Here is a 12,058-nt window from a genome sequence, read left to right as displayed (position 1 = left end):
TTTAATAATAAAATAGAACTCATTATATCTTGGGAGATTGGATGGGTGTTAGTGATATTAATATGGATTACATCAATTTGTAGTGTGTGTCAAATTTCTTGGTAATCAAGGGTATTGTTAAATAATATAGGCTATACAAAATAATATTATTCTAGGTGCCTATGTTTTGCTTAAAAAATAAAACTCTCCACTATAATAAATTCTTTAAAAAGTTTCTTTCCCTGTTGGTTACTTTTAATCCCTATGTGCAAGCTATGTCAAATTACCATATTAAATGTTAATTTGTAGTGTCTAATTCCTGTCTAAACAATTTTTTTTTTCATAAGGAGCTATCAGCACAAAGCTGCAAAAACTAAAACATCAGAGAAGCAAGTGCCCCACCCCACCCCAATGAGCCCCAGTTCAGCTACAAATGTCTGGACACTAAGCACATCTGCCCTTTTAAATGCCCAAGGCAAAATAAGCACGTGGGTAAGATAAAGACAGTGTTTTAAAATACTTGAGAAGAACAGAATTCATGTTTAACGGAGAGAAAGAATAGGAAAGTGCCTCTAGCACCGCAGAGTTTTGTCCTGAAACATTTGGTTAAAGTGAGTGGTGAGCCTTCAACAATTTCAGTATATATTTCTCAGACACCAGGTGCCACCCTGAGAAGTTTAGTACAGTTCTGTCTTTTCACTCTTGTGAAACCACAGCTAGCTATATTCAAGGACAGCGTCCGAAAAACGACATTTTTTTTTTTTTTTTTTTTTTTGTCACAGACACATTCTGTTTGACTAACAGTTTCTTAGAAAACATTTTTAAAGCTTGCAAGTAATGGGAGTTTTAGCCCCAGAGTTCTCATTTACAGTTTCTCTTTATGGATCCGAGGCAGCGCTTATCTGGAATTCCTATATGGCAGGCAAATGTGAAGATAGACAGAATGTGTTGCCAGTTTCAGTCTAGACCGCCACTGTCCATTTGTTCCTGCCTGGCAGCTGCCCTGCTGTCACACACTGTCAGAAGGAAGTGCTGCACCACCACTCTCCCCTTGGCTGGCTTGTGACCCTGCCCTTGGAGAGGAACAATAAGTCACTTTAACTGTGATGATGATTGCCAAGGAAGCAGAGGGAGCTGCCATGGAAGTCCACCTGACTCTTCTGTACTTGTAGGGGTCTCCACTCTAACTTACACCAGCAGGTATGTGTACAGAGATGGAGGAAAAGCTAGGGGCCAGGAGTCTCCCCACAGATGGGTGGTTCTGGTACAGTGGGCAACCATTCCATGTCCTGTGCCTCAATTCCACCAGCAGTAAAATGGGCCAATGCATGGACCGTCTATTAATTTACTAATCTTACACCCGGCCACTTTCACATCCATCACCCCTCAGGCCACTTTGACACCCATCACCTCTCAGAGACCCCCGTTGCCAGGGATCAAGGTCGAAGGACTTCCCGCCAAGTATTACTTTGGGAAAGATCTCCCCCTGGGTCTGGGAAGCTGGGGAAGCTCAGTTTAAGGCTGCTTGAGATGGAGCCAGAGTCCCGGGCTCCCAGCCACGCCCTCCTGCTTTCCGGCTCGCCCTCCTGGGGCGCTCGTACTGCCCCCGCCAGCGAAGCACAATCCCCGGGCGACTGGCGCTCATCCAGGCGACTGGCAGTTCCCTCCGGGGGAGGGCGCCGTCTGGGGACGCCCCTGGCGGGCTGCTCGGCGCTCTCCTCCTCACCCGGGACCCGCCCCTCGCTGGGGAGCTGCGTGGCTGCGCTGGGTCCCCTTTGCAGCCTCAGGTGCCTGAGCCCAGCGCGCAGCCCTGCGGGGCCATTTCCCCAGCCGCGTCCTGATCGGCAGGTGTCTTCTGTTTCCGTCTTTCCCGGCCTGCTGAGTGCCGTTAGCCCCTGCTCCTCGGATGGAAGCATCATCCAGAGGTGAGTGGAAAGGCTGGGGAAAGGGTGTAGACTGGGTGAGTGGTGATTGCACATAGCAAATCGCCCTGTGTGAAGAGGGGCACTGGTGGGTAGCTGAGAAGTTCAAGGGATAGGGGATGAAGAAAGAATACAGAGGCAACCGTTCAGGTTAACTCACACAGCCAAATGGAGGGAAGGACCCACCCTAGCTATTACTGGCATGTGCTCCTCCACTTGGCCCCAAAGACTTCAAGAAATATTCCCCGGGTTGAAATGATGAAGGGAAGTTTTCCCACCAGCGTCTTCCATCCAGCTTCAAAGTAAGCGAGCATCGTTTTCCCAGTTTGTCTTAGTCTCCACAAGGTTCCCTGCCCCATCGGAAGCCGAGAAGTTTTGAACGGTTTCTCACAGAAAAGTAAATGTGCTGTATTCACTCTGTGGATTGCTAAGCGGCACTTAAAAACCGTGGATCGGAGCTGTGAAGACGTGCACGCTCATTCTTAGATCTCAGAAATAGGATGGCTAAGGAGCACAGCAAGACAATAGGCGCACCTCCTCCAGGTTTGGATGGCTTACTTTAAAACACTTTTCGGGTTTTAAAAGTGTGGAGGTGTGTGCAGATCCGTGAGCTGTCTCTGGGAGGTGGGAACGGGCAGTCTACTTGGCTTGAGGGCTAATGTGGAAATGTTTTCTTACCAGTAACGTTCAATACCTAAAACTGAGGAAAACAGAGTTGAAAAATTCAAACAATTGTTAATAGAGAATGTTTGCTGACGTTGATGAATCCTGCTTTTGTTCTTTCCTGGGTTTCTAAATGTTTTCAATTTAGTTGTTTTTCAAATGCAAAAAAATAATAATTATGACTGGACGCGTTGTGATAATGAAATCTATACGGTGCTGTCAGATGTTGCAACATCTTTGCATCAGACCTGGTGTTCTCCAACTCTAAGGAGTCTCGAGGGAGGCAGCTGCTCAGAGCCTCCTGACTAGTCCAAGGCTCCAAGGCACACTTGAGATGCTGATATTAGAAAATTAGGTCACATTTAACAATCTGGTAATAATGGGGTCAAAGTACAATGGGAACTCTTGTCCATCCCTGCAAGACAAATTATCTTCTTTTTGTGCTTAGGGATTCCCTATCTGTGCATGGCTGCTGTATTTGAAGCTCAGCTAATGCTGAGGACGTCTGGAACACGAGGTCAGGAAGGGTAGAGGTTTTATGGAAATAGTCCTACATCTCTCCTGTTCTCTATTCAACAGACTGGAAAGAATGAGTCACCATTTTTTTCTGCCCGAGAAGGGCCTATTTCTTTCTAGTCATGAGAGAAACTTATCTAATTTAGTTAGGCACATAATGGGTGGGGGAGAAAGTTAAAGAGAATTTGAAACTAGATGAAGTGTGGTAGCTATCATGGGAGAAGAAGATGTTAAGAAATATGGCAATGGTCCCCTTCCCATGGACTTTTCTCCCAGTTAAATTGCTGGCTCTGCAGTTCATAAAATGTGCACACCAGAATGGAGGTCTAAAATGTGAAAGAAGTTGATAATATTCCCACCTCTTTCTTCATCTGATTTGACAGCATGTGAGGTCAACGCTTGACACATCTTGCGTGGTGGCCGAAAGATGGGCTACTCGAGAGAAACATAAGGTGTGAAGAAAAATGCAAGAGTGGTCGAGTTGCCATGGGGTGTGAACCCATGCACTGAGACTGCTCCCGGATGTAAGGGAGGATAGCCCAACTCTGCAGTGTTAAAAGTCACTGTTCCTTAAAATGTATCGGACCAATTTTCCTTTTCTAATTTGTTGGTGGTAGAGACACTGGTGTTTCTTTTCTAGACTGCAGGCAATAATGAAGCACAAAGAATACTCAGTGCTATTTCTTAATCCTCTGTCAAATGCACTGAGCATCCTACATGCTTTTCCTTAATTCTTTGTTCTTTTGTTTAAAGGCCTTTTGATTTGTTTTTAACTTACATAGACACCAGTTCTTCCTGGGCGTCAGAGATCCCATCGAGTTTGCTTCAGCCACCAGTTACTACTGCTCCACCCTCTCCCCAACCCTAGTCCACTTAATTGGTCACTTCCTAATTGCTGACTCTTTCTTTGCTCCCCATTAAATGATTCTTTCTAAAGGCCATAAGGCGTTTTGCCAGCGGTTGGCATTTAGTTGGAAAAGTAGCAATTCCTTAATGGATCCTCCTTCCAAATGAAGGCTTGACTTAAATTTTCCTAATGAGAAAATGAGTTTCTCTTCTACACCTTGGGGCTCCCCAGGTTCTTTTTTTTTTTTTTTAAAAAATAACTTATTCATAAACCAGGCTGCCTTGGATACTTCCTCTAATTCTGCATCTAAATAAGTATTTCTTCATCTGTAAAAAGTCCAAGGGGAAAAATGAACTAAACAAAACATCAACAAGTGTCAACAGTTAAAAAGTAAGAAATGCCAAGGAAATATTACACCTATTAAAATAGTGGAAATAAACACTCTTTCCATACTGTGTATGCCAGGTGCTTTGCTAGTTACTTTCATTCTATTACTTTACTATCTACATCTATAAATCATGTTTTTCCCAAGCAAAATATTTTTGAGCTGTATAGTTGAGCTGAATTTTAAAATGTTCTTTTATAAAATCTGGCTCATCCCCTCTTCCCATAGCTCTAAAATTCCCCAGCCAGTGTTTCCACACTGCAGCAGTTTCTGCATCTGATCACAAATGCATTTCTAGAGTAAGTCGGTTCCACCACCATTGCCCTTATAGCACCTGAATGTCCCATACCTGGTCTGGTCTGATCTGGTCTTTTGTGTGAGCTTCCTGGCATTTAAAGGCATTTGAGCTTGTGATTCCTGAAGGAGTCACTGTTATGTCCCCACTTTAGTGGCCAGAGGCTAAGTAACTCTTTCAAGGCCATGCCCATACAATTTTTAGGATTGGAACCCAGACATTGCCAGGATGTCAAGTCTTTACATTTATGTTTTTAAAGGGATCAGTGAGTACATGTCCACTTTAAAGGAGAGTTTATCGCTAAGTTATATGGTATAATTTGAGCCCCAATGTGATCAGCAATTGATCATGTACATTATAAAAGTACTTTATGTGTTATGTTACATATGTATCTATGTTTGTATATTCAGTACACAGACTGTTTTCATAGTTCTAAAAAATCCCAGGCTAGCCAGTATTTCTACACAGTGACTTTGTGTGACAGATGTATAAGCCAGGGATAATGGTGAACATCGGTACTCTCCAAACTACTGAGGTTGAGGTAGGTAAACAAGAGTTGAAGGACAGCCTCAGCTACATAAGAGAATCTGCCCTCAAACAAACAAATTTTATAAATGTCACATAACATGCATATTCAGGTGTTACAACATGAATATGAATACTCACATAATATGAACATATGAATGTATGTGCCGTATATTTACAGAGAGTTAAATGTATGTTTACTCTCCTTTTGGGTAAAGACCATTATCAACTCCAAGTTCAGGAGAAAGTGTTTGGAGGAAGCCAACTACTCCCTATTAACGTCCAACCAAATGTGGTTTCTTCCAGGGTGAGGGGAAAGTAAGGCAACTTCATGCTTAAGAGTAAAGATTTTAAGATTGTTCTTGGTCACACAGCAAAAAATGGAAATGGAAAGTTACCCTATTTTTTAAAATATAGAGAGAGGTTTGCTAAAATTATTTTAATTTTAAAATCACTTAACTGACCTCGCTTTAAAATTTTCTTAATACCTGGGAATGTATTTTGCTTTCCTACTACTTTATAAGTAGAGGTTGGCTTTTGATGACACTGTGCGGTGTGGCTTCTCCTGTTGCCCCACTGTCATTTTTATTATTATTCTTAAGGACAAAGTTTTTGCGATAGCAATAAATGTTTTTGCTACAATCTGCATTCAGGGCATTTATCACATACTGTATTATAAGGATAATCTCTCACCCCTTTCTCCTAGATATCCAGCCAATCTTCTGGGACCTACATTGAACAAAGATGAGTGTGTCTTCCAGGATACTGTAACTAGAGTGTCCAGGTCAGTTCAGACTTGACCATGGGAGCCAACACTTCGAGCAAAGCACCAGTGTTTGATGAAAATGAAGACGGTAAGAAATGTGCCATACTGACATGTAAAAAAATGGAATGTTGTGAAATCAAAATATAAGCACATGGCTTCACAGTAAGTAGGAGGGTCTACAGGGTAACTAAGGATGGGGGGAGAGTGAACACAGCAGGATGAATCTCAAGGACCTTGTGTGTTGATATCTAGAATGTATTGTTTACTTTTTATGATGCCTTTGGCAACTTTCATAAATCACTACCATTCTACTAGTGGCTTCCCTGCTTTAAAGAGTGCTGTAGCCCATGGTAGATATTTAGATGATTATGTGTTTCCTTTGCTGTTCCTTTGACAGTTGAAGTCACTCCTGTGGCAAGTCTCAGTCTCTCTCTCTCTCTCTCTCTCTCTCTCTCTCTCTCTCTCTCTCTCTCCTCATAATATAGAATTGAGTTTTAAAAAGTAGATTAAGTAAATGCCTTCTGAATTTCCAAGTGCCACATTTCTGTATCCCAGACATTTCACAGTTGGGGGTCATTGTGAAAATAATCAGTTTCATTGAGGAAAAGGGAAACACTAAAGGCTAGGGTTAATTAGGCAAGGAGTACAGGCATTAGTCCTCCTTCCTCCCCATCAAGTCCCAGCAGTGGCACATTGAGATAGGGCCAGTGCCTTGCTCTGTCTTGTTTCCTTCCCATGGTAGACTAGGCACTCTAGTTGGAGTGTATTGGGTGGTCGCTGTTGACTACACTCTTAGACAAAGGAACACCGGGTTCTAAGTAGTAAGCTGTCCAGGCTTCCCAGAGAGGGAGTCCAGAATATCTTCTAAAGAGTTCTTCTAATTACACCAGAAAGGAGAAGGGCGAAGTGGAGTTTCAGGATTCCATTGAACCTTCAACTAATTCTACTATCAGCTAGCTGTTCAGATCAAGAAATGTGTCTAGTCTTCTAGTTCGGTCTTCACTTCAATAAAGAGGTAGAAAAAAAAAAACCCGAAAATCCTTTCTAGCTCAGAACACATTGTTTGGCTAAATAACACAGCTACCTCTGGATCTTCCAGGCAACTTCATTGTGTTAGAATGTGGGTTTGATCTTTAAAACAGAAGCAGATCATGAAAAATGGATATATGCTTCCTTCTCTAGCTATCTGGAAAACACAGAGCTAGGGAGCTGGCTCCAAGTACCCTGCTTTCCCTGTCTTCTTCCATCTCTAGAGGAGTGCTCATGACCTCACCCTTATGGATGGATGGTCCATTTATATCTAACATCCAGCTGTTAAGAAAGAAAAGTCAGAAAAATGTACTCATTTCTTTAAGGATCTGATCTGGTCTGGCACTTTGATTCACGTGCACATACTCAACTTCTAAGATAGCCTGCAAAATGCATTTTATTGATTTGGGTAGCCACAAACCTTCTGAAAATAAGTTCTTATTACAAAAAGGGGGTGGGTGGGGGGCAGTTTGAAGTTTGTCACAGATAGGATACTGATACCGATATGTTTGCTATGGCTGATGAACACATTCTGGCATTGAGTGTTTGGATGCACTAAAATACAGAGTATTTGCCTGTTCCACACACCTTGTTTTATATATACAACTTTTTGTCATCAACATAGGAATAGCATCACTCTGCTCTCTAGAAAAAATTCCATGGGGATAGAAATAATTACATCACTGGGAAGCTCTTAAACTTTTCATTGCTATTTTTGGTGTCTTCCTTTGTTTTATCAAGTAGTGTAAGGAAGGTTCTAGAGACTATCAATGTTATGTGACTCTCCCATCCTTAAAGCAGAAAGATGGTCAGACTTGCTTTTCATGGGGTTCACTATGCTCTTTGTGGACAATGAACCAGTGGTTGCATGAGAAAGATCTGCATAGTAAAAAGAGTCAGAAAATGGATATCAAATTCATTCTTAAGTTGGGAGGGGCATTACATCACCTGGAGGTAGGGTATTGTGAGGATGAGAAAGCACATTTTTCTTACGGAGTACCAGAGATAGCTATATATCTAGTGGTTTGATAAACTTCATAGTTGTCTGTCTTTAAATGATTTTAACAATAAAGTTAGATTAGAAAAGAGTTAGCCTTTAAAACTAGGTAGGTCTTGACATCCTTAGATTGTTCCTTTTTGGCTATCCTGTCCTAAACCCACTGGAAGAACATACAACAAACAGCCTTCATAAAGAGAAAATCTAAAATAAACAGAACATTTCCTCTCTGCCTCTCACAGGGGTTAAGCTCCCAGTTCATTTACATAGGCCATTACCAGTCTACTGAAAGTGGTTCCCAGCTTGTGGGTCATAACCCCTGAGAATGTCAAACAACCCTTTCACAAGGGTCGCCTAAGACCATCCTGCATGTCAGATACTTACATTATGATTCAATCAGTAGCAAAATTACAGTTATGAAGTAGCAACGAAAATAATTTTATGATTGAGAGTCACCACAACAGAAAGAACTGTATTCAAGGGTCATGACAATAAGAAGGCTGAGAAGCACTGGTCTACTGTGAGCCTGTCACTGCTAGGCTCAGAGAACTGAGGAAGAAGGGAGCCTGGCCTTTGTTCTTTCACTTGGAGGCTGTCACCTAAAGATTGAAGGTAATCATGTGTCAAGAACACAAACCTGGGAAGTTCACCAAGGAAAAGACTCTGAGTCATCTTGGGGGCAGTAGGACAGTGATCGCTGGAACTAGAAGGAGCTATTTTACAGAGGCCTCAGAAAAATAGTTCAAGCAGAGGGGAAAGCAAATCCAGAACACAGAGAATGACAATTTGGGGAGTATGCACTCACCTGCATCATGGCAATCATTGGTGCATGTGAGTTTGTCCAAGATGACTTTCCACATGAGTTTATCCCTTCATAAGATCATTACATTTTGAGGAGAAAAGGCACAGTACTCTGATGAAGTCACTGTGTGTGTGTGTGTGTGTGTGTGTACACACGCATGCGTGCAAGCCCTTGCGCACATGCGCAGGTACTCCTGTGTGGAGGGCAGCAGTTGACATTGTGATGTTTCTGCTGGATTGACTGGCCAGAAATCTGCCCTCCCCACTCCCGACATCAGAATCTGCCTGTCTCTTTCCCCTAACATAATTCTGGGATAACAATCACCTTTAGCTTTTACTTGGGTTCTGGGGCTCTGAACTTTGTGTTCATGTTCATTTTCTTCACTGAGCCAGCCCCCAGCCTCTGTTTGTTTTTCAGTTCAGTAATTCCTATGGGCTTCATTTGGCGCTTTGTGCAGCTGTGGACTGAGCACAAGCTAAGGCTGTGTTTGACTGCTTTCAAGTTTCTGCCCAATGGATACTAACAAGGACAAAAAAATCCCTGGCCAATCAAATATCTATTTCATTTTTATATCTATATTTTTGTATAAATAATCAAACTGGGCCAGAATCTAGAGCACTAAATGAGCCAATTTAATTACTTTAAAAATGCTGCAGAGAAGAACCCTTTAATGTGATGGAAAAAAAGTATTTAACATTTCCTTTAAGTGGTTTAATATTCCCAGTATATAGAGTCGAGAAGAATACTGAATAGTTTTCTCTGACAATGTTATGTAAGTTATTTCTCATATGAGTGGTTTGTTCATTTTGAAGATAATTAAGAATGAAGATGAACTGTTGCTAGAAGTCCCTTGAGGTGAACTCTCCTTGTTAGAGTTCATCCTGATACCTGAAGGTTGTGGCGGCTCATCTGACCTCTGACCTTGAAAGAGTCATCCTGTTTGGTACTTTGGTTGATGATGCAAACTGGGAGATTTATTTGCTAGCTACGAGCATAAAGTTTTGCTTATTTAGTTCTTTTTTTTTCCATTTTAAAAAATATTTATTTATTTTTATTTTATGTGCCTTGGTGATTGATATGACTGCAGGTATGTCTGTGTGACAGTGGAGTCAGAATCCCTGGAACTGGACTCACAGACAGTTGTGAGCTGCCATGTGGGTGCTGGGAGTCGAACCTATGTCTTCTTGAAGAGCAATCAGTGCTCTTAACCACTGAGCCATCTCTCCAGCCAAATTACTTTTTTTCTTATAAAGCAAATCTTACATGCTTAGTATACATTCTTGGATACTTGTAAGACTTAAGAAAAAGAATATAAGTGAAGCAGTAAGATGTTCCATGTAAAGTAACCACCCAACGAATGGTAATTAGTAGTAGGATTTACTAGTTAGTGCCAGACTTTCTTAGCATGAGCTCTTTCAAGTACTTGAGCTCCCTGAAATAAATAGATTAAATGTGACAGCAGATACCACAGTCAATGTGGCTGACTAATGACAATATCAATTAAATGAAATTGACAGAATACAGGTTTATAGGTTCTATAGAAATGCATATAATCCAATCATGGCTTGTCTTTTATCTCTCTAAGATGATATTTTCTTTCATCCTTTTCTTTTCTCTTTTAGTCCCAAAGTGACTATTAAAGTAACTTAATTTGATCAGCAGACAAGTTTTTCCCCCCACACTTAATGACTATATACATATGCTGAGAAAAAGTTACTATTGTAAATGAATTTGTCATTCACACACAAAAACATGAATGCAAGTCACTTTTGTTTTTAATGTTAATATTGTTGTTAAATTTACTTTAGTTCATCTGTCTGAATGCAGTGGTTCTGGTTTTCTTGGTTGTGATAGAATTGCTAATTGGGTCTGCTTGTTTTCTTAAATTAGTATTTTAAAAGTTGAAAAGTTGTAAAAAAAAATCAACAAAAAGAGGGTGTCTTGCAGTGGTGATGGGTAGTAATATGTTTCCAGGCATACACAGAGAGCAGAGAGGTGAAAAATTGGCTTAGTTAGGCTAAGAGTCAGCTGCCTTTTGTACCTAAGCTAAGGAAAATTGGCCTTAGGTTAAAAGTTTCTCTAAAGAGTTCATCAATGCCCTGAGTTTGCAGGGGAAGAGAGAGGGGGAGGGAGGGCTCAGTTATTGCATTCTTCTTTGGATTCGGTGGAAACTCAATGTTCTTTCATTTGGCAACACTTGTCTCCTAGGATATGTGGCTGTTTCCAGTTTCCAACATCTTCAGTGACAGAGGCAATGGGGGTTCTTCAAAATGTTGGGCCAAGAAAACTGGCCAGAGATTTCAATCCAAAAAAAGAGGAGGTTCTCTGAATTGATTCCAGCTAGGAAAAAGTTTGGTATTTACATGTGTCTACTCAAGAGAGTAGGACAGTGAATTGCAGATTAGAGTAGAGCAATATTACTTCATGTTATGTTATTATGTTAGATTGGAGTAGTCAGAAAAGTTAAGAGAAATTTACCTCAATGGAATTGTCTTATTTAAATATCTCTGCCATCTTGGTAGCCTAATACTCAGTCAATTCCTTTTGTTATTAATAACCTTAAGTCCTACTGCTTGTGGAAACATTTTTAGTTTGAAAGTACTTTATTTCTCCATGAAAAGGTGCTGGAAAAGTAAAAGAGAGACAAATTAGAAAGCCAAGGAAACAGACCTCAACGTTGGAGCTAGCACTTTGGCTTTGTGCTTGAGTGTTGCAGGCAATCAGGAACACATTCAAGAGAATTTATTCAAATCTGGGAAGGTAGCGCCTCTCTCTTTAGTAATCCACACTCTTATTAGTATATCAAAGGTTCAGGAATGACCTAGGATATTAAAATCTCGGTCTTCTTGAGATGAAATGATATATTTCAAAATTAAACTATTACTTCTGTGGAAACTGACATAATTTGTGGTACAAAATATTCTGTGGGTTTCAGTTTAGGAAATGAGAGGTTGTTTTGCAAGCATCCTTTCAGGCCATTTCCCCTTTTTTGGTTAAATAGGAACAGACTTGATGTGAAATTTTTAAAATACAATTTGGAGAAGCATAATAGGATTTTCATATTGCATATGAAGTGTGATTATTATTTCCTAAGTGCTCTTTCTACATTCTTCATTGCAGCATGTTTCATGTCTGTTAAGGTTAATGAGGCAAACACAGGAGAGCTTGGTTTAATTCTGGGGTGTTGGATGTATTTGTTTGAAGTAACAGCTGGGTTTTTAAAAAACATCATCTTTATGCTTATTTTATTATCAAGAGTATTTTTATGAACAAGTAAAGTAGTTGCTGATGATAACCCTTTTTGTCCAAACAACTTGTAACTTTAACTAAAG

General features: G+C 40.7%; 1 protein-coding gene across 2 annotated transcripts in view; it reads left to right on the top strand.

Moving 5' to 3' along the window:
- The first annotated feature begins 1,687 nt into the window (after positions 1-1,687).
- Stk32a (serine/threonine kinase 32A) overlaps positions 1,688-12,058 on the top strand; it is a 112,837-nt gene continuing 102,466 nt past the window's right edge. Inside the window, exons 1-2 of one of the 2 annotated variants that reach the window (XM_034518221.2) lie at positions 1,688-1,904; positions 5,839-5,986. In XM_034518221.2, the coding sequence (XP_034374112.1) occupies positions 5,935-5,986 (52 nt within the window). In that variant the 5' untranslated portion in view covers positions 1,688-1,904; positions 5,839-5,934. Of the gene's footprint in view, positions 1,905-2,232; positions 2,445-5,838; positions 5,987-12,058 lie in introns of those variants that run through there. The other variant, XM_076912721.1, reaches the window with a different exon arrangement.

This window comes from Arvicanthis niloticus, chromosome 14 (assembly GCF_011762505.2).
Source record: "Arvicanthis niloticus isolate mArvNil1 chromosome 14, mArvNil1.pat.X, whole genome shotgun sequence".
Taxonomy (NCBI): Eukaryota; Metazoa; Chordata; class Mammalia; order Rodentia; family Muridae; genus Arvicanthis; species Arvicanthis niloticus.
This window is presented reverse-complemented; position numbering and strand designations above follow the sequence as displayed.